General features: G+C 39.9%; 2 protein-coding genes across 7 annotated transcripts in view; one reads left to right on the top strand and one right to left on the bottom strand.

Annotated features, from left to right (window-relative positions):
- Window positions 1–767: 767 nt before the first annotated feature.
- On the top strand, window positions 768–3,636 carry SEC61G (SEC61 translocon subunit gamma). 2 transcript variants are annotated; one of them, XM_033066900.2, is made up of 4 exons: window positions 768–873; window positions 1,532–1,631; window positions 2,603–2,705; window positions 3,531–3,636. In XM_033066900.2, the coding sequence occupies exons 2-4, from the start codon at window positions 1,538–1,540 to the stop codon at window positions 3,538–3,540; spliced, it is 207 nt and encodes a 68-aa protein (XP_032922791.1). In that variant the 5' UTR covers window positions 768–873; window positions 1,532–1,537; the 3' UTR covers window positions 3,541–3,636. The 2 variants fall into 2 exon arrangements, with proteins under 2 accessions (XP_032922791.1, XP_032922801.1); XM_033066910.2 differs by having other exon boundaries at window positions 793–873; window positions 1,536–1,631.
- A 116-nt stretch (window positions 3,637–3,752) lies between these two features.
- The window catches only part of TPK1 (thiamin pyrophosphokinase 1), a 340,579-nt gene continuing 317,407 nt past the window's right edge, over window positions 3,753–26,924 (bottom strand). For all 5 annotated transcript variants that reach the window (XM_033066879.1, XM_033066870.2, XM_033066856.2 and 2 more), the window contains one exon: window positions 3,753–5,256. In XM_033066879.1, the coding sequence (XP_032922770.1) occupies window positions 5,138–5,256 (119 nt within the window). In that variant the 3' untranslated portion in view covers window positions 3,753–5,137. The remainder of the gene's footprint in view (window positions 5,257–26,924) is intronic.

The following is a 26,924-nucleotide window of genomic DNA, read 5'->3' as shown; positions in this document are numbered from 1 at the left end:
GCAGCAGGGAAGTGCTCCCTTTAGGCAATGGTAGCCTTTTTCCCATCATGCAAGGAAGTGTCCTATGCTACACCCGTGGGGCTGAAACATATGGAGCTTTCCCACCTTTGAGCACTGCACACCTCTCTACACAAGAAAAATCCTGTGTTTGGAAAGGTGATGAACTCCCTTAGTTCGCAATGTCTCCAGCATTCCTGAAAACCAATAGGTATCTGGGCTTGATGGGCAATCAGCCTGAACAAGTTTTACACTTTCTTTTTTGCCATCCCTTCACCAAATAGCATTGTTATGGCATATTCACAGGATCAATTAGGTAGGAAAAGACCTCTGAGATCAAGTCCAGCCTATGCCCTAACACCACTTTGACAACTATTCCATGGCACTAAGTGCCACATCCAGTCTTCCCTTGAACACCTCCAAGGGACAGTGACTCCACCAGCTCCCTGGGCAGTTCTTTTCTATGAGACAGTTCTTCCTCAACCTAAACCTCCTGGAGCAGCATAAGACTACTCTCTCATCCTTGCCCCTGTGTGCCTGGGAGAATAGCGGCACCTTCTTTCCTTTATTTCCCGCTAGGACGCTCTGGGATCCCAAGGCTCCAAGGGCACGGAAAGCAAAGGCGCTGCCAGAGGCCGCAGAGGCGCTGCCGGGGAGTACCGGCTCTCACGGCTGTGCCCAGCCCCCACCGGCGAGGCAGGAGGAGCGACAGCTCCCGGAAACCGGAAGAAAGACAGAAAGAAGAGAAAAAAAAAAAAAAAAATCCAAGTGAAACCCCGCCCCACAAAAGCTCCCTTTTCCACCCAAACTCCGCCCTGTCCGCCCTGGTGGCGTCACGCGCTCCGCTGCTCAGTGCGACGTGTCCCTCGGCCCGTGGTGAGGGCGGCTCGGGGCCCGGGTGTCCCCGGGAGACGGGAATCAGGGATGGGGGCTGGGCAGCGGGGATTGGGATGGGACCAGGGATGGAGGCTGCAGGGACTACAGGCAGGGGGACCGAGGGGGAAGGGAGCGGCTGGGGACGTGAGAGGGGCCGGCATCGTACCAGGGGGTCCGTGTGGATTAATGGGAGCAAATCCCTCCGGTGGGTGTCCTTCGAGCGAGGCAGTGCCGGAACACGCCTGCTCTGAGAGTAAGGCTCGGCCACGGCATTCTCTCCGTGCTCAGCCTTTGGTGGGGAGGGGTCTCCTCAGACCGGCGACCTCTGTTTAGGCGCCTTCGGTGGTGGTCGCAGAAACACGACGTCGGTCATAAGCTGAAAGCCAAACTGTGATGGAGCTGTTGTTTTCCTCTTCTGGGCAGAAAGGCATAATTCTCTTTTTTTCTTTTCCAGTCAGAAATAGGCCCTCGTGTTTATTTATTGAAACAGTGTCTTAATTTCTTGCAAAGTGGAAGTATTGTAGGTTGGAATATGACACTTTAGGTTATCTGAAGCCTTTAACAAATTTTGTAGGTAACTGCTACTTCTGTAATTAAAAAATTCTGGTTTTCAGTATAGATGTGGAACCATCAATGCTAAATGTGTCTGTCTTTTTAGGCAGTCATGGATCAGGTAATGCAATTTGTGGAACCCAGTCGTCAGTTTGTGAAAGATTCCATACGACTTGTTAAGAGATGCACCAAGCCTGACAGGAAAGGTAAAGCACACAATAAATCAGAACACAATTCTTAATTTCATCTTGTATCTTAGCACATGTCTTTCCATACTTCTGTCACTTCTGTTGATTTGTTTACTGTGGATGTTTCTCAGCTGCCAATATGTGATTTAAACTTGCGCTTTAGTTGTCTAAATATCAATGTGCTTAAGGTTCTGCCTGTAATAAACTTGAGTATGTTCTTTTCTGGTACGTACATAGATGTGTGAGTGGTAGGAAAATTCACCTTAGGAGAGAGGTTAAGGAGCTGAAATTCAGTGCTCCACAGTTGTCAGTCATTGCCTGATTGGGACAGGAACAGTTTCATTGCTGGGAGTATGGAAGAGGTTTTGGACTAGAGAGGCTCTGGAGAGAAACTATAACTAAAACCAGAATGCAACTGGTCCTCCTTACTGAAAGTTACAGTGCTTTATTCACGTGAACAGGTCTGTGACTTAAGTTTGCTATTGAGACCTGTAAGGAACTTAATTCCTTGTCAGACTGGTAAGTTGCTGAGGAGTTGTTGACCTTCTTACTCAACTTCATGGTTGCTGTCCTAAAGTAACTGGAAATATCCCAAGTACTTGATTTTTGTAGGGTCTTACACTGCTGTTCTCCGGTAACAGAAATAAATGCAGGTTTTCCATTTTTGATGCTGTATTAGCGATTACTTTCAGGGCTTGTAGGGATGCAAAAGAAACATTATGGGATAAATGTTCCATGAATTGTCATTGTGGGTATTTTTGATTCTGCTTATTTAAAAAAGATTGTGATTGGCATTCTTTGTGGAAATCTTCATCTTCTCTCTTAAAATCACATCTGTCTCCTGAAAAAGTGGATTTATTTCTCAGCATCTGTGCAGATTTTGAAGTGTTTCCAGTGTTAACATGGTTTTGTAAAGAGCGATCTCTCCTTTGGTCACTGCAGTGCATGTCTGTATGCATGAGACTTCCTGACATTTTTTTTTTTTTCAGAGTTCCAGAAGATTGCCATGGCAACAGCAATTGGCTTTGCGATAATGGGTTTTATTGGTTTCTTTGTCAAATTGATCCATATCCCAATCAACAATATAATTGTGTAAGTGAATGTGGCCTTCAATTTCACTAAATTTTTACCTGTTCAGTTTTAATAGGGGACATTAGTGAGCCCTACAGGACCCATGTTGTTTTAGTGTTCGTGCATTTCACATGTTAGTGGAATATAACAAGTACTACTTGATTCAAAGGACTTAATGAACAACGTTAATGAACGTTATGTTAATTCAGCATGCTGCAAAGTATTAGATCCATAGTTAAGGTTTTCTCTGAGTATTCTGCTTCAAAACTGAAGGTCAAATACTTTGATTTCCAGTTCCTCAGTGTATGTTTGACCATAAAACATTTACCTTATTTGGATCTTATATACTCCTACTGTTTCCAGTTTATAATTTGGGTATCCAAAGTAATGGATGGATGGTAAGGTAAAGAAAACTGAATGGGTGTGCTGTAGTATGAAGTTGGTCTTGTTTCATTGTGCTAGATATGTTTGAAACATTATATTATGTGTAACTGCATCCTGTAAAATCCCCTTTGGAATGTTACGTCATGAAAAATTCGAACTTCAAGTTGACTGGCACCATGGTACTGACTTATTAATAGTACCAGTTAAAACTCCTCATATACTCCAGAGCTGATGTGATCCCTTCTCCAGTACTGGAAGAGGTTAAAGACCATTCTGTGTTCATGATGTGTGACGTCCTTACACCTGTAAGAGTGGCCATCTAGGCAAGGAGTGTTTGAAAATGGAAGATAAGCTGTAATGGTTGTCCTAACAAGGCAGTGGTGGGAAGATAAGTAAGACTTCAGGTGGGATCACTTGATCACACTTCATTAGTTGAAACTGATTACTTTTTTCTCTCAACAGAGGTGGCTGAATATTCATCATGAAGAAGACAGTTGTGACACCTGCGGCAATGATTTCACAGCTTTAATTTGTTTGATATTAAACAAGCTCAGTTTGGGTTTTCAAACATTCTTGTCATCTTATTTCTTTTTAAAGTGTATGTGATCATACCTGTTTACATGGGTTTTTTTTTGGGAGGGGGTTGGTAATAGTAGTTTTTCCAAATGTGTTTTACTTGTTTTGTTACTTCTTTTAAGCATAGTAGAATCATTCGGGTAGGAAGTAAGCTTGGAAGATCTCTAGTTCAATGTCCTGCCTGAAGCTGGGTCAGTATTGCATTCTGGTAAGGTTGCCTAAGTCTTCTCCGGTCAAATACTGAAAGCTTCCAAGGGGGACAGTTGTGTGATCTCTCATCAGGAGCTGCTTACAAAGCAGTAAATTAAGCTGTACAACAGCATTGTTCCAGCAAAAACAGACTGCAAGAAAACAGCATTTCTGTAACCTTTGTGGTATTGTAAAAGTGTATGGGAATTCCTGTCACTAATTTCTAGAATCACCATAATTATCACTAATTCCTTTCTGCATTTGGAACTCATGCTAGGTTATAGTATATACTTGACTGAAAAAAACCCTTTTTGTCAAACAAAGAAATTGCATTGCTAGTCCTTATTCTGATGGCATAATTAAAAATCCCAAACATAATTGATCACTGAGATGTACCATTTGAGGATAATTTAGTTGTCAGAGACACTAAGCAGTCCTTCAGCAAATCCACAGCTTGCTCACACTGTTGGCTAGGATATACACCCATTTTGCATCCTGTTCTGTACACAGAATTGTAAAGGCTCCTGCATGTTCACCTCGAAGTTTCCATTATTTTAAATGATTACTTATTTTGATTTTTAAGAACTAAGCCTATAAAAGCTGTGGTAGATACAATGTTCTTCCTCTTCAGATTGAGATTGACATTTAATTCACTTCAAAAATCTTACTGTAAGCATTTGGTATTTGCAGAAGGTACAATGGTAGTTCTATTACAGAGTTCAAAAGCACTTAATATTGGGACACCTGATACTGGTATTACAGCAAAGCTGAAGCTTCTTCAGTACACTAACTTGCTTCCTAAGTAGAAAAGTTAATTATTATTCTTCTTGAGAAATCTTCACCAGTACCTACATATGTTACAAACCAGAACAAAAAAATGAGGTTAGTTATCTTAGTGCTATCACCTTGTAATACAGTTATACTATGTGCAACTGGGTACTGTATTTCCTTTTGGCAGGAGGGGAAAAATAGTTTAGTATTGGAATAAAATACTTTGTAAAAGTAGTCTGAACTAGCTCGATAAGCAGCAGCAGTTTCTTTACATTCATTTTGGTTTGTGGTTGTACTGAGTGGTTGCTCATGCATCTTCTGATTAGGTAGTGTGATTTACCAGAATGAAGTACTCCATTACTGCAAGTAATTTTGATTCAATCTCAAGTGACTTTTATTTCAGACTTGTTTTTCATTCAATACAGAAAATCAGTGCCTGCTTATATCTTGCAACAGCTTAATTCTTACTGTCTTAGTTCAGTGAAATTTTGTAGTAATTTGAGTCAGATCAGAAAAGGCAGCTATAGCTGATCTTATGTCTTGATAGCCATTGTCCACAGCAAAGGTTTGTCTGTCTCAATGGTCACAATCCCGGAGTTGTCATAGGTATTGGAAGTACTGACAAGTGTTCCAAACTTCAGCACCTGGTTAGCTGTGAAAAGTAAGGAAGAGGCTGAGTGGTTCTCCACAACAATAAAAGGACAAGAGTGCATTTGTTTTGAAAGACCACTGCTCCCACAAAGAACAAAAAAGAAGCTGAATAAATCTAACCCAGACAAACATTATCTAGTTAGAAGGCTTGTGTGAGATTTTTTAATGACCTGAAGAGGCAATAATAAATGAATCTCCAAATTACCAGTTTGAATTTACAGCAGATTATTACAAAAGCAGTTGGTTGGGCAATCCTCAAGTTTCACATCTAGAAATTTGTATTTCATTATGAGCAGTTAAAGTACTAGTGCTAGAAAAAGTAGTCAAAGTAAAATATAAAAGATGTTATTGTAGTTCCAAACTTGGGATTTGCTTTAGCTCAGCAACAAGTCTATTTAATCTTTCAAAACATGAACAGTTCTAGAGTAAAGGCCAGCAGTTAAAAGTGATACTATTTGACAAGTTTGCATTATGGGATTTGCATCTTTTCTACTGCATGTGAGCTAGGTGCTCCTGTACATTAGAAACCAAGTGGCATTACTCTAAGAAATAGCAAACCATGCAGTTTAAGTTTTACCTTTCATTTCTTCTCTTTTTGAGATAGCATTGTTTTCGTGTTGCAAAGATACCAACTTCCTCAAAGGCACTCTAAAACTACTTAGTTCTGTTCAGAGAACTCTAACAGAACTCTAATAGAATTCAAAGAACTCTAATACTATCCTTTGCTTTAGCAAGCCAAATGACACTCTTACCCACTGGCACCTTAGAAAAACATTTCCATGGCGGATACAACAAGAGCTGCAGCTGAAGAGGATTGTTCTGGAAGATCAATGAAGTCTGTCTGTGTGACCCATCAGAATTGCTAAATCGTGCATTTATACCAAAGTCAAAATCCTCTAGATTTGCTATTAAGTGAACCACTGCAAAGGAAGTGGTCAAAATGAGTGCAAAACACTGTAGTAGGTTCTATTTTGTGATTTGCACAGGAGATGCATTTTCCAGTGTTGGATATGAATGCTGGCTCTAGTAAACTTGGGTGTAGTGCATTCCTACAATGCATGCTGCACTGTCTACCCCTTGGTGGAAACTGCACAGGAGGAACTGATCTTGCTGAGCTCTATGGCTTTAAAAGGAAGGACTACTGGAAAAAAGCCAGGCCATGTAGCTCAGTGTCTTCTACCAAATCTGTGCTTGCAACTACTTATTCCTGATCCTATGCTTGTTACTAACTTGAAGTGAACTGAAGAGGAGGTTTCAGCTGCTAGCTGAATTTGTTGGAAAGTGAGTAACACCTCAGTTTCACTACTGCAAATGGAAGACTCCTGCCATTTGAAGTTCAGGAGCTGGGAGCATATAATTGCAATACAGTGCAGAAATCCAGCAAACAGAAAAGGAAGAAAAAAAACCAACAGTACTACTGCACTGTGTCAATTGTGCACCTAAATAAAAGTGCTAGATTCTGTCATGATGCTTTTGGACACACAACAGCACCAGGCAGGCTCCTAGACAAATGCCAGGGTGAATGAATCATGTTTGCCTTTGGAAGTCACAACAGAGGCCACAGGGGCTGTGTCTTGCCAGAAAAGACAGATTTCACCGTTTGCAGGTAAACAAATAATTTAAGGTTGAGGTAACACATGGGTAGAATTCCCTGAGTAAAAATGCTGGCAAAATACTGTGTTAATTGCTGTGGTCAAGCTATGAATAATGTTTCCAGTCAGTTTTAAGTAGGAAAGAAGCTTAAATACTTTAAAACATTCGCTTACACACAAATTGCCTTCTTTTGGTTACTATATATTGAAACTTGAAGGGGGCGGGGAAGAAGGACTTTGTTGATAAACTGCTGTATAAACCCACTCATTTAGTATCATTTATTGCTTCTCGCTCAAGACTCAGAATAATACTTAATGTTTCACAGCTTTGCATATAAAATAATGGCTCTGCAGAAGGCAAGAATTAACAACCACACGGCAGCTTAATGAAACAAAATCTAAACCCGTATTTCTTAGTGCATAAAATCAAGTGAAAACGAGACCCTTCCCCCCCACCCTTTCAATAGAAAATTCTTGCCCACTAGATGGAGCCTTTAATCTTTATCAGGTTTCTGCTGGGCAAGGATCACAGTGTGAAATGCTGAAAAGAAAAAATGCAAAAACTATGAAACAGTATTGCCGATTCACGTGGCTCAAATGGAACAATTCCAAGCACTTGGTTTCACAACCAGCCAACATTTCAACTAACATAATTAAAAATGCATGTTTTCCATTCAATAAATGAACAGTAATTAATGTGAAAACCTAGGTTTGAGCCTGTAAAGGAAATAAGAGGATATGCAAACCTACTGCTGCCAGGCAAACTTCCTGCTGTGTCATGCATTCTGATGGAAGTTTACAAGGTCAAAGAAGTGGTAAGTTTTATCAGTTCACACCTGATCCACTCCCTTTTTTAAAAATGAATTTCAATCTAACTTGTTAAGTCCTAGCAAAAACTTATGTCTTGGGGAAAAAAATAATCCATCTATTACAACACCCATTTTCACTACTGAGATTACTTTTCAAGATACACATTCCAAACAAAACCACATTTTTATTTTCTACTATTTAGTATTTATAGTTTTGCTATAATTGAGTACCAAATCCAATTTTAATGAAGGATTCCACACTATGATTAAAAAAAAAATACAAACCTCAGAAACCCTGGAAATTCTATAATTTTCTAATGAAAAGAAATCTTATTTTGGATCACTGAAATAGTAGTGTCTTGTTTTGTGTGAAAACTTTAAAGGGTTGATTTGGATAAACCCATAAGTGATTAACTGAAATACTCCCCCAGCATTAGAAGTTTTGTTTAGTGCTTTGGTTCCAATCAAACTGTGTTTACTGATAACGGATTGCTGATGAGAAAAATACCCAGCTCCTCAATTGCAGCTATACTACTTTTTCATTACTCTCCATGTGTCAAGTCAGCAAGGACTTCAATACTAAAAGCAAATGCTGTTCCTGCCTTTTTTTGGAGGGAGAGAAAAAACCCCTACCAATATCCCCCCTGCCCCTCCCCCCAAAACTCCCCACCCAACAAAATCTATCCTGCAACAGGTTTTTATGGTGTGCCTTATGTTCTTATCAATAACAAATTTCTGTCTGATGGAGTGCAGCATACCACTTATTCAGATCCAAACATGGGCATGGAGAGGACTGACTTTGATGAGGTAGTGGAGGAATGTTTCTCTAGCAGTTTTTGTTTTGTTTAGATGGTGTTTCAATCTGCCAGGGTTTGAGAATGTTGGACATAATTTAAGAGAAGAAAACGAGGGCATGTAGGTGAGCTTCCCAAAGGAGCATGATCACAAAGATCATTACTTCTTAGACATCTGTTTTGCTGACCAAATTGCATGACAGAAGAGATGTCAGTAACCACAAGACTGGCAATTTCCATAATTTTATTGCTCTTACTCTGATAATTAAAAAAAAAAAATTACAAATCCTAGGGTGCCATATGAAAAATATTAATCTTGGAGGAAACATTTTGAAAATTCATGAATCTTATCAATGCAAGAACAACATGTGGAAATCTTAACAGAATGCACCCTGTAGGTAATTAAATTACATGAATAATCAAAAAACACAAACCTAAAAATTTATTGTAAAATCTCATCCTGTTTATACTTCTGCCACAGCAGGGATTTATTTTTGAGTGGCTGGTACATAAGCCTTGCTTGCAATCCTTGTGCTGCTGGCTTTCAGCCTGGAACCTGAGAGATAATGTGGTCTAGTTATAACTAGATTGGAGGTCATCATGTCAAGTGCTGCAAAAATACTCCCAACATCAGGTAATTCCTCTTAACGATTGACTTATAAACATAATCTCTATGTTTCATTGTACTCTTTATGACACTTAAAGTTCAGTCCAGAGAAAAGAGGTTATTTATATATCTAAAACCATGTATCAATCAAGGTTTTGTGTACATCTTACAAGCTGCACTTATGCAGTGCTTCAGGGAAGCATGTACATAGAAAAACTTCATCCTAAACTTGTAATATATAACAAAACCAAATTGTATTATTACTGTTACCACAAATGACTAAGGACAAAATACTATCATGTTAAGCATGTCCCACATAGACACTTTGATACTTAAGCTAGTCTTCCTTTTCTCAGCTGTGTCTCAATTACTTCCTGAAATATGTAAAGTCACAAATTGCTGATTTCCACCACTGAAAATAGAAACAAGGAAAGGAATACAAGCAGATTGCCACTGCTGGCATGGATATGGGGAATATTAAAATATTTATTATTAATTAAAAGCCATATTATAGTGAATGTAATCCTCTTCCCCCTAGGCAAACGCTGCATCAAAATGATAGAAAATTAAGATCAATAAGCTGAAACACAAGCTAAAGTGAGATATTGAATCACCATTTGGTATCCTATTACAGTCTGGAGAGGATTTCCCTGAAGTTCTGTTAGGAACAAAAATCTGCATTTAAATGGAGATACATTAGTAATGCATGAGCTAGTACTTTGCAGGTCACCCTGTGTCGGCAGAACAGCAGTATTGATTTTGCTTTTTAAAAAGTAGTTTGTAGACTGATTTTCCTTTCATTCCTCCTAGGTTTACACTTGTGGTTAGGCTGACTTCACTGGAGTTAATCTTGATTTAAACTGATGGATACAAAGGAAAAATTGGGTGCTTGATCTTTGTTCAGTGGGAACTGCAAAACTGGAAGTTGCAAATGACAGTAATTTACAATAAAGCATGAACTATTTTCAGTACTGATACAACAGATGTACCATAAAGGCTTGCTGAGTCTGCTGGGAGGGGCTGACTAGCCTGCTAGTCAGATTCCCTCATGGCCCAGGGTAGTTTTGAATAAGCAGAAATTGCATTGGGCATTTTTTATAACTGTTGTAACTTTGGGTACCTGGTTCTGTGACACAGAACAATGGTTTTATAATCTCAAGTCATACAAGCAGACTTATGAAAGAGGATATGGGAGGAAGGGGGGCCAGCAGGCAGAGCCAGGTGGCTTTTCCACTGGTTCAGGTGCTGGCAAAGACTCTTGGCCAGGGCTCTGCAGCACAGGCCTACCTAGCCTCACACTGGGGGAATTCCAGAGGTTACAGCAAAAATTTACAGGTTGTCTAAGTTTCACAATTTCATTTAAAAAGAGAAAAAAAAATATTAACAGAGCTGTGTGTTCTACCCTGGATGTTGAGAGAGCCTTCAGAAATGCAAATGAATGTCAGAAGTTTTCAAATTTATTTCCAGCATACATTTTTTCCCACATATCTTTTCCAGCTTGTAATAATGGTGGTACCATAAGAATAGCTCGATGTCTTCTTGTCACATCACCTGCTTGGTTTAAGCAATTTAAAATGATTAGCTGATAAAAATGATGCTAAGAAAGACTGCTTTCTACACTAAGGTCTCTGCTGCTGCTACGACAGCTTCACCAAGATCAACAGGCATCATTAACTGTACTGAGTTTCTACAGCTATTAGCAGCATTTTAGCACTACCAACAAAATGTGCTTTTGTGTTTGTTCAAAATCACATTAGTGTCTTAATTAAAGGGACCTGGAAAGTTAGACAAGGAAACTCTACATACTGTTTTCAGTAGTGCCTTTCTGGTCTAAATGTGATAAAGTCATAACGGGAGTGATGTAGCAAAAAACATAAATATAAAGTAAGTCAGGGAAATAGCTGTCTGGTAGACTGTTTCACTAACCTAAAGGCAAAGCCAGGCTACAAAGTAATTTTAACAATTGAGTTTAGTCAGTAAGAAGTAGGGTGTTTACTTAATTTTTGATGCTTTTCACTAAGATTGTATAATGTTTCTCAAACTGCTTACAACTCTGAGGTGCTGTACAGGTGACAGGTACTATTAATAATAGTGTTAGAGCACTGAAGAAACAGCTGCCGAAATAAAGTGTAGCTTCAGTTTGACAGTCACTGCTGAAGAGATTTTGCATATAAGCTAGACAAAATAACTTGTTGCTATTTTGGTCTGTCTCTACTTCATGTTGTGAGATAAAGAACACTATTCTCATGAGAAAAGGGTAAGAGTAATACTGAGATGCATCGGCTAATGAATTGTCTTACTGCTAACTTGTCCATAAGACACCTCATAGCACACATCATCCTATTATGCTGTCATCTTTAGAGGCATTACTTAGTCACACAAAGCTGAGGATGGCAATCTGGTGCAACACTGAAACCTGAGATTAGCTAAAAACAATGGTGTTCTGTCACAGCATTTAGGTCTGAAGCTCTGGTTTGACATGACAGCAAAGAATCTAAAAATACTTGCTATTTTGAAAGCTGCTACACTGTCAAGTTGATATGATGTGTGTAGCAGTGAAATCTACTGAATTTGTTAAGAAAGGTATCCAAATGATTCTAGCAATTGACCACAGACAGTGCTGCAGAAAGGAGTGAAATTCCCACTACATTCCTTATAACTGGGTTGTTGGAGACAGGAAAGAGAGATGGGAAGAGGAAGGAGAGGGAATCTTTTCCTCATCCAAATCTCAGGGCTAGGTGACTACATCCATGTACTCAGGCTTTGAACAACATAGCACCAGAAAGTGTTTCAACACAACCAGATTCAGGACTGACCAAGATCAACAATTCACCTGTAGTTACAGTAATTTTCCAGCGCTTCATATAAATTTTTTTTTAAAAAGCTATCTCACAAACCCTTATATATCCTTCAACAGGTTTTAAAATGTTGTATTAGTTAACCAGAACACAATGTTAATTACTTTTCTGTTATTTGAACTTCTGATAAATCCTGATACATTTAGATTACTATATTTGCAAGAAGAAGCAGTAAAAGTGAATTTTAAAACACATTCATAAGACAAGTTTTTAATCTTCTTTATGCATACTATTGTTCCCATCATTTGCAAAAATGCGCAGACACAATGATTATTTCCGTATCAATTAAACTGGGCCTGTAGGTGAAATATTGGTAAATGGACATTTGCTCAGTAAATACCTACACACGTTGGGTGAAATGTGAATCTCATTCAATCACTCCATGGAGGACAACAGCAGCAATGCCATAAATATTTCACAACTGTCTTGGGCAACTGCTTATATCGCCTACCACTGTGTAGGACGAGCCCTAACAGCAAGTCTCCCAAGAATTTAGCACTTCTTTGCTTTCTGTGATGAAGATATGATTTTCCTAAGGGAGTTGATCTAAAGCCAGTTCCTAGCCAGCCCTGAAGAACAAATTTAAGCAGGCTGTCTTCTTATTGCTGCTGCCAGCACTAGCTCAGCACCATATCCAGATTCCTGTTCTGCTGCACACATTTCTCCATCATTTTTGCCTCAGTGCCAAAATTAAATATGATTTGACAAAGCTCTGTAAAGTCTCAGTCCTTAACTGCAATGTGCAAAGTTACAATGGCAAAAATCAAAGCAGACCTGAACTCTGTGAGAGTGTATTGGGTTTGTGGGGCCAGATTTTGGTAGAGGGGGGCTACAGGGGTAAAATGATTTCTCTGTGAGAAGCTGTGGGATGCTTCCTGCATGTCCGACAGGGCCAACACCAGCCAGCTCCAGAACAGATCGACTGCTGGTCAAGGCTAAGCCAACCAGAAATTATGGTAACACCTCTGTAACAACAGATTCAAGACAGGTAAAAAAAAAGTTATTGCACAGATAGAATTGCAATCAGCGAGGAATGAGAATATGTGAGAGGAACAACTTCAAAGACACCAAGGTCAGTGAAGAAAGAGAGGGAGGATGTACTTCAGGTGCTGTAGCTGGGATTCCCCTGCAGGCCTTGGTGCAGACCATGGTGAGCCAGCTGTGCTCCTGAAGCCCATGGAGCACCATGGATATTCAAAGATCCATCTGCAGCCTGTGGATGAGTCCTGTGCCGGAGCAGGTAGATGATCAAAACAGGCTGTGAATGTGGGGTAAGCCCATGCTGGAACAGGCTCCTAGCAGGGATCTGTGCTGGACCCATGCAGAGGAGAGCCCATGCTGGAGTAGGTTTCCTGGCAGGGCTTGCCGCCCTGTGGGGGACCCACACTGAGGCAGTGTGTCCTCGAAGGACTGCACCCTGTGGAAAGGGACTCACGCTAGTGCAGTTTGTGAAGAACTGTAGCCTGTGGGATGGGGTCCCAGAGAAGCTCGAAGAGGATTGTCTCAGTGGGAAGGACCCCACACTGGAGCAGAAGGACTCCTCTACCTCTGCAGTGACAGAAACAACTTGTAATGAAGCAATCATAACCACCATTCCATCTCCCTGCACTTCTAGTGGGGATGAGCTAGAGCCTGAGAATTGGGGGGAACAGTGTTTTTGAGATTTATTTCTCAATATCCTGCTCTGATCTTTTCAGTCATAAACTGCATTAATATCTCCAAGTTCAGCCTGTTTTGCTTATGACAGTAATCAGTGTTATCTCCTTGTCCTTATCTCATCTGATGCACCTTTCACCATATTTTCTCTCTCCTGTCCAGTTTTGGATGGGAGTAATAGAAAGGCTTTAGTGGGCACCTGGCATTTAGCCAGGGTCAACCCACCACAGAGGGGTCAAACACACTGCATATTTAAACCCTTTGCCTGCCAAGTCCAGCTCTCACCAGAACGAACCTAATTCACAGCTGCTCCATTCAGACTCCTGGGTGGCCCCCAGGAGCCCCACACTCTCTTGACCACCAAAGAGTTATTTGCTCCAAGACCTCAATCAAGCTGCCAGACCAGAGAGACTATTGAACTGTGCCAGAATTGTGAACCTGGTGCTGCTCTGTCTACAGGGAAACAAACAGCTGCCTTCACCTCTGAGCAAGGGTCAAGGTGCAAAAAAAGATACATGCCCTGCCACACTGAATCCCAGGATAACTGTTTGCATTATGGCTTGCTCAGGGCAAGGGCATTGCCAGGCTTGAAAGCGAGCTGCAGCCCCTCTGAGCTGCTAGCACAAATAACAAACCTCAAGCAAATTAAATCCCTGACAAACAGTTTTATTATGCAAGCTTTAACCGTGAATGGCACCATTTCCTAACAGTTTTATGTAAATACGGTATTACATTTACACAGAAAAATGAAGAGAACAAACTGGAATGTTCATCCTTATGCACAAAAGGCACTGTTAATAAAGCAGCTGTGCTTTTGTCTAAAACACTTCTCTGTAAGGGGTTAATTATTATTTTAAAAAACCCACACTGATCTGCTCCTGACAGCTCACAAGGTACATGTTCATCTACCCGCTCCCCCTGACAGCTGATCTATTCTAGGCACACATAACTAACTAATAAAGACTATTATACTTCTGATAGAAAAGTAATTCCATTTATCTTTACTCTTCCTAGCAGCACTGCTTCCTTTCAGTGTTGGGGTGGGATGTTGTATGAGGTTTCTAAAATGTGGTTATTTTCATCCTTACTACTGCTGTGCATTACTTAGAATTTTAGATTGCTCTGCTTTCTTGAGAAAAACAATTAGACAAAGATAGCATCACCCTGAGGATGAAGCGAAAGCAATTATTTCTGTTACAAAATATCCCCCTAGATCTGCATGTGAACAATTTAGCTTTTTGATTTTAAATTTTATTACTTTGTCTTTCTGTTGACAAATAATTAATGTGATTACTAACACCCTATGCACCTCTAATGTCTATACAATTTCAATTTCAAAGCCATTACTGCTGCTTTTTAATTCTATTCCATTTATCTCCAAACTTGCATCTTAAACTTACAACATTTGTGAACACTCATGGAATTGCATCTCCTCCAAACTTGCTCACTGGAGTCCAGCACCATTTATATGTTGCAACCCTTGAGACAGAACATGAGATTCAACAGGAGATTCAACTGCAAGCTACATGGTTCATAATTCAGAGGCACTCAACTGGATTAGATGGCGCTCCATGTCCTTCAAAATAAAGAATTGCTTTTGAAACAGTGCTCCCCATTGTATCTTTCAATCTCCCTGTTTTCTAAGCTTTAAAGTCAGCTTTTCAGAAAAAAAAAATCGAACAAAAAGGTAACTTAGCACAGCCTATTTTAGCTAGCATTACCCACTTCTTCCACTCCACCCAGCATCAGAGCCCTTTACTTCAGGAAGGCCATGGGAGGGGTATCTGCCATCTTATGAATCAGTAAGTCATTGCACATGGCTCTTTTAATGTTCCTGGCTGTTTGCTTTCATAGTGTTTTTTGGGGGGATGCAAGGTTAAGATTTGTTATTTGTGCTGCTGAATACAAACAGCTCTTACATAATGTTTGTCCTAAAATGAAAAAAGAGATTTGTCATTAGAGCAAGCCCTAAGTCTCATTGACTGTTAAAAACTTCATTCAAGTGGAAAACTTGCTACTGAGAATCTGTTAGCTGGCTGTGCACTCTTGAAAAAAAATCTGATTGATTTCCAATATGAACAGTGCTCTTCATATTGGTGTGCTTCCTCCTCCTGATCTGAAAAGCCTTTTTAGCCCTTGCCCCTCACCCTCTTCTCCCCTCTGCAGACTGGCTCAGCTACTCATTATTTACATTCAGAAATATGCCATGCACTTTCAGGCCCCCTGCAAGGATGCAGTGGCTTGGGGGATCTTTTCTTTGGCTTCTTCTCTAGGGAGGAGTGCCTCAGCAGGGCTATAGCAAGCTTTCTGCCCACGCTGAGAGGAAGGAAAGGCTTCTGCATTAATGACACAGAGCTGTGCCAGGCACTGCCCAGACCAGGCGGTGTAAGCCCTTGGACCTGAAATGCAGAGGCCAAATGCACCGCTGAATTAATGTAGTACTACATGGTGCAGTCAAAGACATTAAAGTCTTAAGAGTGCAATTGATTATATGTAGCTCAACTTTCAAACACACTGGTCAAGATGGATTGCAACAGTCATGCCATGGCACAGTGATGCATGTCAGCAGGCTCTCAGTTTTACTGTACAGAGGACCTGACACTGGCTTTTAACTTACCAATAAACTACCCTAACACACTGCAAGAAGTGTGAAGGAAAAGGAACTACAAATCCAACAGTCACATGTAAAATAAAAGGCTACACCAACTACACTACAGCTTGTCTGCTGCCAACAACACTTGGTGTTAAAAGAACATGATGGCTGCAATTGCCAAGAAAGGAAATACGTCCTCAAACAGTCTATTTTTTTATGCTCACAGAGCTTCCCTAAGGTAAATCTGTCTTTAGCCTAGAATGTTCCTTATCTTACCTGAAATTACTGTCATCTTAAAAAAAAAAATTACAAAAAAACCCCAACTGTAATTCCTCACTAATTATCAGTGTCTGCAGGGTACTGTAGGAGAAACATTCCTACCAACACCTAAGAAAGCTACTATTCTAAATTGTATTTTGAACTCTAAATTGAAGTGGTGAGACACTGGAACAGGTTGCCTAGAGAAGTTGTGGCTACCCTATCTCTGGAAATGTTCAAGGCTGAGTTGGATGGGGTTTTGTATAACCAGTGGGGGAGGTGTCCCTGCCCACAGCAGTGGGGTTGAAACTAGATGAACTTTAAGGTGTTTTCCAAACCAAACTGTTCTATGAGTCTATGAAATATGATTGTATCTTATTTGACATTACTTTTCCCACCCTAGCCATTTGTTTTACTCAATATTTTCCACTTTTTTGTTTTGTTTTGTTTTGTTTTGCAGTCACTTCACAAAAAATACGATACCTAGCAGAATTTCATTACATAAGCCATTTCACTGATTGTTTAAAATCACTAGATGTGAAATACATTTTTATTTTGCAGATATAGAAAATTTTGCTGAAAGCAAAATTATCTCAAAGGAAAGGCAAACTTTAAATTATTATTACAAATTTCTGTTAGTTCTAGAAACAATGCTAGCAGCTTAAATTCCTCTTAAACTGACATCTTCCTTAAAAGTATTGAAAAAGGATAGAAAAAATACCATTTCTTTGCTATACTATTCTAAACATCCTACAACACCCCAAAACCACTCCATCACTGATGTCTATGGGATTACAAACTAAGCAGGAATACCTAAGAATATAGTGACATATCTGAAGATTAATCCTCAGATATTTCAACCAGAGTAAACATTTTATAATTTCAGGCAGTTTCAAAGCAAGTGAGACCTACAACTCTATTCCGCCTCTTGGAAGATGTGAATATAGGCACATATTCTTCTTAATATCATAATTTTAGAAAGATATTGTTATGTATCACTACAAGACAGCCAGTGACAAGGAAAAAGTTGGTCTAACCCTGAGATAACCCTCAGAACCAAGAGATGTCTCATGCAAGCTTTGAACCCAATGTGAAGCATGGTGATCTCTGAACAGATGCATCTACTTTGTAATTTAAGGCATGGTTATGTATCAAAAGACATCTGTTTCAGAATAGGCAGCACTGCTCTTCTAGAAACAGGCAGACATGTTTCAAGACCATCAAAATAATATCTCATGTGTGCCTACTACAAGGCAGCCTTTGTGAGACCAAGGGAGGCACTTCACTGTGAAGCCCAAAATCAGGAAAAAGTCTGATAAGAGCTTAGAGCTTACTGGAGGGTGGGTTTAGGAAACACCAACATTTCCAGGAAGAACTGGAGAATCTTGCAAGTTCTGTTCAGAACAGGTATTGATGAGCCTTGTAGCACTGAGGTCAGGACACGGCAAAAGGTTTGTCATGTCATGTGCAAGAGTGGAACCTGGATGATACAGATTTTGAAGGGCTCATTTATAGGTACTTAAGCATAAAAGAGAGCAATAAAATATCATGTAAATGCTGTGAGAAAAACTGTAGCTACACAACTTCTAATATCATTGGCAGCCAGGGAGATCGATCTCTGCTGCTCTGAAATGGTATCCATAAATAGCCATAGCATTCTCCATCAAAGCACAGGAACTTTAAGGAAGGCCACAATACTGCAGGAAGCTCTTACTCAATTATACCTGAAGTCAGTCAGTCATGAAGGATGCCTTACACAAGTCTCACACAAAAGCTACACTGGAAATGGACTGAGAGGTTTGAAAACAATTGTTCAGAACAGCAAAGTCCCTCAAAACTATCATTTTGGGACAGGGAAGGAAAACTACCAAAGATTTAGCAGTAGAAAAAACATGCCTTGGAAAGCTTGCCTTGCTGTAGCTGTGTAAAGTCAGTAAGTGCAGCTTGCTGCCTAACCTCTGTTGCTCACAGGTAAACATGCCTGTTAAGAAGTCTTGCTGCCTCTCTCGAATCATGGACTTCAGAGGTCAGGGGATGCTGAATGCAACACTGTAATTTGTAGAACACAGAATGGACAATATCACTGATGCAGTGTAATGAGCTATTTCCCCCCTCCCTGCTGTGATTAATGGTGAGGACAGGAGGTCTGCTGGCGATTCTGGCCCTGGGGGCATGGCCTATATAGAGCACCGTTCGAATGCTTGCAGCAGAGATTGGCAGGCAGAGGCAGCTCTGGGACCCTTTGTTATTGTCCGGTTTACTCTTTCCTGAGCTACTCCAGATTGCACAATCTGCATAGCCAGTGGGAAGGCAGCTTTAGAATTGGCTTACTTGATGGAAAAAGCTGTTCTTCTTAATGCATATGATGCAAAGTAATGTGACAATGATTGACAGCTAGGGGAGAAAAGGAGGGGAAAATTGAGTTAAGTTGGGTATTATGTGGAGAAGTAGAAGGGAGAAGGAAAAAAAGAATTCCTCATTACCACAGGATGTGTACAATGGGGGAGATAAGAGTTGCTGAGTTTTATAATAGTAATCATTATTAAAGTCACTTAAGTTGACACAAGTTTATGGTGATATAAATAGTACCTCAGTGATTACTGGATGTTTTTCTTCAAAATTTAATCTTCCCCAAACAGAAAATAATTAATTCGTGTAGGAGGCTGACAGTGTACTCCCCCTTCACATTTATGAACAGGCCATGTAATGTGAATATAAACCCCAGGGTCCAGACCTAGCTGCACTTCCACTGATACACTGTGTTCCCCAAATATACATTTAAGGTGAGTCAGAACTTGCCTACCAGCTACTGATTTCATTCTCCCTTACACTGTGGAGTCAGTTGAAATTTTTAGTGAATTATGCAATTACATTGCAATGTACCAGGCAAAAGTGTACCGATGCTTAAGTAGTGCTTTTTGAGTTTGGGACTGAAAAGAGACGAAAAGGCTGTAATTGATTCCATCGGCATTTATTTATTTATTTATTTAATTATTTATATTTTATTTTATTATCGAAGTGGAAGCCAAAAGCCAGAGGAGCTTCCTTCCACTAGAAAAATGAACTCAAAATGTAGACATGGAATCTCTCACTTTTTTGCTTTAGGAAATGGTACATGCCTGAAACATCCCATCTTAGTTTATATCTTAGTTTTTTTTCAGCAGACTGTTAAGTTCTGGACCACTGGCATGGAAAGCTGAAATCTTGGAGGAAAAGAAAAAGGAAGGGGCAGAAAATATAACGACTTGAAGACACTTGCGACAAAACTAGAGATAACAATGTATATGAAACAGGAAAGGGCTTATTTGAACAAATCCCAACTGGCTCTTATTCTTAGTTATGAGTAAAAAGACCCTTTTCCAGAGCTCCAGAAGGCATGCTAGAAATCACTACTCATTGCTGCTATTTGGAAAGTTTTACAAGCATCTCATAAGAACATGCCATACTTGCATTCAGCCTCAGGGAACTCCCATCATTAGTAAACAGGTTATGCTGTAGTTTTCCTCCTGCTGCAGGTCAGTACAACAAAGTCAAAGGAGATAAGGTTAGGAAATTACATGCTAAGTAGTTGTCTGTCTTTCAATACAGAAATCTTTTCTTCCAGAACAAAAACAAATGGTTTGGGTTTTTTTTTTTTTTTTCAAGTCCCAATCTTCTACAGTTACTAATATCAGGCCACTTGCCACAGCACACTCACTTTGATGTAGCTTTAATATCAGTATTTTAACAAGTTCTGCATGCAATCATAATGTGCTAAAACAGCGAAACATCTCCTTAAAACCTTTTAATTGCTAAGGGGACTAATTTCAGCATATATCGCTCTGAAAATCCTGGAATCAAACCTCTGTAACCCAGGGTCATCTCTGAAAAAGATCTGCAAGTCAGGATGGGTCACGACAGGTCAAACTTTGAATATATTTCCTGCTTTGAAAACACCTGGTAGGTGTGTCTATCATTCCTTAGGGATATGGGGTTCAAATAGCACAAATCTTCAGGCCAGTTGAGTACATTCACTATCACGTTCAGGGACAACTGCAACTGCAAGACACATGCACACATCTTTAGGGTAAATTCATATCTAATTTGGACCTTACCTACTCAGTCTACTTCACTGTTCATTTCTGCAGGTTACAATTCAGAGAGGAACTAAATCATGTGCTTAACCTAAGTCCATGACACACCGCTATCATAGAAACCTGAGTACCCAGCCTATGCTGTACTGAATCAACATCCAAAGAACTGCCTTTAAAACTTCTGGCCATATAATACGATGGAAAAAAGACAGAAATTTGCAACCTCTCACAATAACATATGAACCCTGCAGTGTCTTTAATTCTCGATATAAAAAGCTTTACATTTTGGCATGCACACAGAACTCCAAAACCAAAATACCTTTGCTAAGAAAGATCTAGTGTTCAAAAACTACTCAGTCTTTACACTACATGGGCTCCTTCATTTTTGTTGCAACTTTGTTATGAAGGAGGAAAGTTTCTTAAACTTGTCGCATTAAAACAAAATTGGGTTGATCTGACCCTAGTGACAATGAGCTGGTTCTAGGAACACATGAAAGTCCCTTGCTACTTTTAAAGAAATAGTACAAGCAAAAGTTATCTTTCCCCAATTTCTCAAAAAATACTCCTTTTCTACACATCCACTGCTAAAATGAGAAATGTATGCTTAGAATTTCATCCTATGAAGTGTTCAAGATATTCTGATGGCTGCAATTTATCAACATAAATTACTGTACTTCACAGCAATGCTCCCGTCATAAGAAAGCACTGTGTGCCCTAAATTGTCTGCTGCCCTTTCCAATAATCAGCCTACTTTTTAAGATCTTGAGATTTGCTGATAAAGGACACCTCAGTGCATACAGTGACCAAAAAAAAAAAATAAAAATATTGGGTTTCATACACATCACTGGAAATGTCCACACACTACTCTATTAATCTTTAGATTGGGGTCATTTTTCTCTTGAGATATGGCAATAGATTACTTCAAGAGAAAATGGGGAAGAGCATCCAGACAGGGGTTTACTGAATACTAAGCAAGTTGCCTCCTGTCTTGGTCTAATCCTAAAATATATCTAATGGCCAAAGTTGCTCTTTACTCTGTAGCAACCAACACTGATACAGAAGTAGCACATGGTATTTAGTGTCATCAGTCTGCATCTGCTACTCCTCAAGCACCGTGCCATAAGGCCCAGCACTGTTCCTCTTCTCTCCCTGATCACAACACATTTTGTTGGTTCCAGCATCATTACTCACCTACCCAAGAGCTCCATACCCAGCCGGCTTTGCAGTTGTTTTTTTATTTTCTCTGGGAATCAAAACCTACTCTCTTTTGGAAAAGCACTCTGATCCCCTGTCTTTTCTCCTGTGGGGATTCAATGTCTAAGTTACAGCATATAGAAAAGACTCTCTTACCTCTTTCCTCAATCCCTCTGGATGAGTCTCTGCATGGTACCAGACCTTAAGCCCTATATTTAATGTTCTTTTGTTTCAGGACATTTAAAACTGCATGAGGAAAGACATACATGAAAGTGTCCGGGAGTAAATTATGAAGGGAAATGGCCTCATGTTCTTCAGCACCTTTGCCAGTCTTGATTTTTATAGTATTCTTCCCATGTGTGAAAATTGTGATTAACAGCAGCACAGGAAATACCTACCATGTGTTAAGAGGCACACTTCTCCATCCACAAAACAGAAATCAGTGGAGCTCCCTTTGTGCAAATCACAGAACAGTGTGAATTGGAAAGGCCCCAGAGGGATCAATCAAGTCCAACTCTTAACTGAATGGCCCATGTGGGGATTGAGCCCTTACCTTGGCATTAATTGCATCATGCTTGCACCAAATGACCAAGAGCAAATGTTATGCCTTTGCTCCTGAAGGTACAGTACTGTATCCTTGGAGGATCCCTGCTAGATTCTTTCTCTCACTGTTTCATTCCTCAGCCAAGGAGATGGTCCACCAGAGTGGAAGAAAAGCACGTTGGGCTTCACCACTACTACTCAGCTGAACTGCCCCTGGGGCTGTGGCTAAAGGCATAAACTGAAAGCAGTGCCAAGCTGCTGCATGGAATTCTGGCGTCCAACCTGATTAGTGAGATGGCTCAGGAACCCCTGCACTGGGAAGGACAATTCAGTGGTATAATGACACCACTGCTTGGCATCTCTGAAGCTCCTCCAGTATGTTTGCACCTCCAGAGAGCCTGAGAATGAAGCTCTTCTGATGTGCTTCTATCTGCTTATGGCAACCTCTATGTAACACAGAATGCACTGCCCAAGCAGACGTTAAAGGATTCTGTTTGGATTTGCACTGCATCTTCCTCCTTCTAAGAAATCAATGCAAGATTTTCTGTTACTGCCCATCCAAGTTTCCCAGGACCACACAGCTTTTAAATGATGACTTAATGTCTTTAAAGTTTTAGGCTCTGCATTATCAGCTAGGAAAATCTCTGAAAAGGGTGGACACATTTTGGGGTTTTTTGGGACAATTCAGACTGGATTTTATTAAGAGAGAAGAAAGATACTTCTATGAGGAGCAAGTTAGTATTACCAGGTAGGCCCATATACAATGGGACTGTGTAACACCAACCATTTCAAATATATTCTTTAATGGTCCTGCTCCACTTCAGTCTTGACCCCCTAAATGTCACTTGTCCTGTGAGAGACTGTTACAGACCCTCCTTGGTATTAATGATCTGCTTCAAACAGACAGCGAGCCCCCAACATCACCAGACAGAGCTTTAGAAGGGGAGATGCTCTTGTTATACTTTATCACAGACAATGCAAACTTCTGCCTCTCCACACTCTGGGAACACCCCAATTTTCAAGGATGACTTGCTCACTCTTGCTGCTTCTTGCTGATTAGATGCTACACACCTTATTTTGCACAACCTTCGCCTTCCTTTTCATGGCTTGTGCCAGTCTCATAATTTCATGGAGGGAAAAGAACTTTGCTTCTTGGGAGAAGCGGCACAAATACATAATAGAAGTCCATACTGTAAGCACCTTGCAAAATACAGACATTGAAAAAGAGCCAGCACATATTGGTTCTACCTGGATGCTAAACCATAGGCAAAGCGGTTTTTGGCTGGTAGCAGTGGTGTTGAGTGTCTGCACACAACCTTTTGAGCATCAACTTTGAAAGTCTTTTTTTACACTAAGTAGGTCATAATTTTTGTTCCCAAGTCACTGTGCAGAAAGAAAGAAAAAATCACTGGGGCATCCAGTGACATTATGGGGGTAGGATGAAGGTAAAATGACAGTGCTTATTTCTTCATTAAAGCAAAGCATCTGCCACTTTGTTAATATTCCAGTATGCCCTGCTCCCAGAGAACTGTGAAGGCAGCAACGATTAAAGGCAGCTCCAACTGGGGAAAATGCATGTTACACTGACCTCAAAAGTGTAATTCAAAATTTATGCTGCTGAATGGCCTACACTCTAATGTGAGGAACCATCTGTGTAGATGTAGGTACAGTACATACACAGGAGAGTCTCAGGAAAGCCAACCTGGACTTATCATCAGAGTGACTTGGAACAAAAGATGACGGTCCACTGTCAATCCCTCCTGTCTAAAAAAATAATTTCGAGTGAAGCTTATGACCCAGGAGGTGAAAAGTTATTGAACCTGGTCCTCAGAGAGGCCACTGCCCTGACTCATCAGCTGTAATCGCTCAAAAAAGCCACCACAGGCTGCTCAGGGCGGTTTTGCTGTAAATAGGCAGCTGTGAACACAGGAGACTACAGTGGCTTCCTGCCAAAAATCTGCATTTTAATAACTTTGTAATTGCATATTTTTGCAATCTGTTGACTCTGACTTATTTTAAGAACATCAAAAGAGTAAAACAGTATCTTCACCAGATTTTCTGGTACTTTAAATTTCACAATGAAGTTTCCATCAACTCCGTAATTACTGTGAGTAATTCATAATAAAGGTTATAATGATGTGACACATTCTAGTGAATCCCTGAAATTTAGGATGTTGAAGTGATAAAAACAAAATAGAAATTAAATTCAATAGTAAATAGAAGAAGAAAAATAATTAAATTCCATAATTAAACAAAACCAGATTGCAAATCCAGCCTGGGTGATGGTGTTGTTATCAAGCTCATGTAATTTAATTTGAAGTGATTTGCTTTAAAGATGAAGAATAATTTTACCAAAAAGGGCTGTGATCCTGCAAATGCCACCATCCACAGACAAAACCATGCATGTGAATAGCCTACTGCACAATGGAACCACTTGTGTGAAACTCTTTGCAAGACTGAGGCTCCAGTCACAGTTTGCACAACAAAACACTTGAAAAATTATCCATGTTAATAAAAATTATGTGGAATTAAATCCATTTTTACTTGGTTATGCTTTTCAGATTAATGCTATGAACAATATATTGCGTAGTTGATATGGAAGAAGTTTCAAATTATCCAAGTCCCTTTGCTTAAAGAAACAGAGTCAAACATGTTTTGGCTCACCTTAGCTCACTATACCCTTTTCATCCAACATTCTGAAACCATGATCCCAACAGCAGATTTTCAGGGAAAGCCACAAGACACCTGGATGCAGTGTTTCTTTCATGTACTTACAGGGTTTGAGAGATCTTGAAAATCTTGTTTCACTTGAAATTGAACTTTTTACATCTTCCCTCTATACAGATACACTGACTTACCATTCCAAGTCAACCAGTTGCCCTTTACTACATCTCCAGAGGTTAATCAGTCTGAATGGGTTCTGACTGGCTCCTTTTCTTCCCTAATCCTGAAAAGTAGTGACAAAGCCCCCAGTGGGCAGGTGAATTTGCCCCAGTATACACTGGTAAGGACAGTGAAAGATTGCCAGAGCTATGATTGAAGGTTTAGATACACCAGTTCAGCCCAAGAGGTGTTGGGTTTTTTGTTGTCATCTTTCCCACCACCCCCGAGTTGTCATTCCCTGTCATTAGAGCTTATTTCTTCAGTAAAGGTGTGTTTGCTAGCAAGAGAGGGAGAGTGCTGGGTGACACATTCTGGTGACAGATTTTCCACATATAATGATATACAGATGTGATTTTCATTCTGATTTGCAAAAGGAAATGCAGTGTTCTTTCCCAATTCTGAAGAATGTAAATGCAAGGGTTTTTTTTTACCCTGAATATTTAGCAATACTTTTCTTCAAAGCCTGTTGCAACTATTTTTCTGTTTTCTTATTAATTATGTTCCATAGTCACTGCACGTACCTCAGCCCCCCAGTTTGAAACAGTATCATGTAGCCTCAATAAATACACCAGTTTTTACGAACAATGAATTAAGAATTCAGAGAGAATAAACCAGAGTTGCAAGTGTTTAACACTAGTCACTAAATACAGCAGAATAAACATAAGATCCTAGAAGAATGGCATCCATTGCAGATGAGACAGATTTATGATATATATGGAGTGCAAATTCCCCCCACCTTCCTAAAGCCACAACTTTTCTAGTGGCAAGGGAAACACAGCAGTTGTTTCATCCCCTTGTCAGCTCCAAGGAGGGACCTGAAGAGCTTTATTCACTTAGAAATGTAAAGTAATACACAGTGAAAGACCATACTTGAAACATTCTCCGTCACTCATCCACTATGAAACCTTCATTACCAGGCAGGCATAGACCACAACGCTTTCTAGCAGGAGCTTCAAGTGGCTGCTTCAAGGCTCAGCAATGCCATAGGAGGAAAGTAACACTTAATTTTGCTTCTTTATTGGTGGGTGGGAGGGATGGGAATGTAACAAATGACCCCTGACATAAGGCATTTCATGGAGAATTGACCAGTTGGGATTAATGGCCCTTGGCTGAATCTGGGCTATAAAATTTTTCAGCCAGCCATTAATTTTCAGGAAATGTACTATTCCTCAGTCATTATTACTTAAACAAAAACATATATTGTATATATGGTCAAATCAAATTATGGCTAGAATTTTGTCAAGCACAGATAAGGGTGTAAATTTACTGTATTATTAAGGCTTTTCCTTTTATGCTCAGATAACTATACTTTGGTAGTGGGAATGACTGTTATACATGCTCGGAGAAAACACCCTTGCTTTGTCCTTGCGTAAAGCGATCACGGGATTAGAAGCTGGGATAACTAATTTAAAAGAAATCATCATCAATTAATTCAATTTTTCTGTTAGGATCACGAAGAAAAGCAGTGTACATGTACTCACAGATGTTTACTATAATTACACTCAATGATATGTATATTTATCACACAAAAATATATACAGTACATCAAACACATGGAAGGTGGCGTGGCATTTTTGCAGTGAATTTGGACTGAATGTATTAATTATGCACATGAAAGCTGTAATTGCATAGTGCAAATCACCCTAAAGAAAGGCTAATAAAACTTTCCTATCACACATATACTTCCTGGTTTTTGCTGCACACTGCAGGAGCACCGATTTATGAAAAGGAATTTAGCAAAATTTTATGAAAGCTATCACTTGCAAGACTGAGTCTGTACTTCAGCTGCCATTGGTGAGACCATACAGT

This window comes from Catharus ustulatus, chromosome 1 (assembly GCF_009819885.2).
Source record: "Catharus ustulatus isolate bCatUst1 chromosome 1, bCatUst1.pri.v2, whole genome shotgun sequence".
NCBI classification, from domain to species: domain Eukaryota; kingdom Metazoa; phylum Chordata; class Aves; order Passeriformes; family Turdidae; genus Catharus; species Catharus ustulatus.
This window is presented reverse-complemented; position numbering and strand designations above follow the sequence as displayed.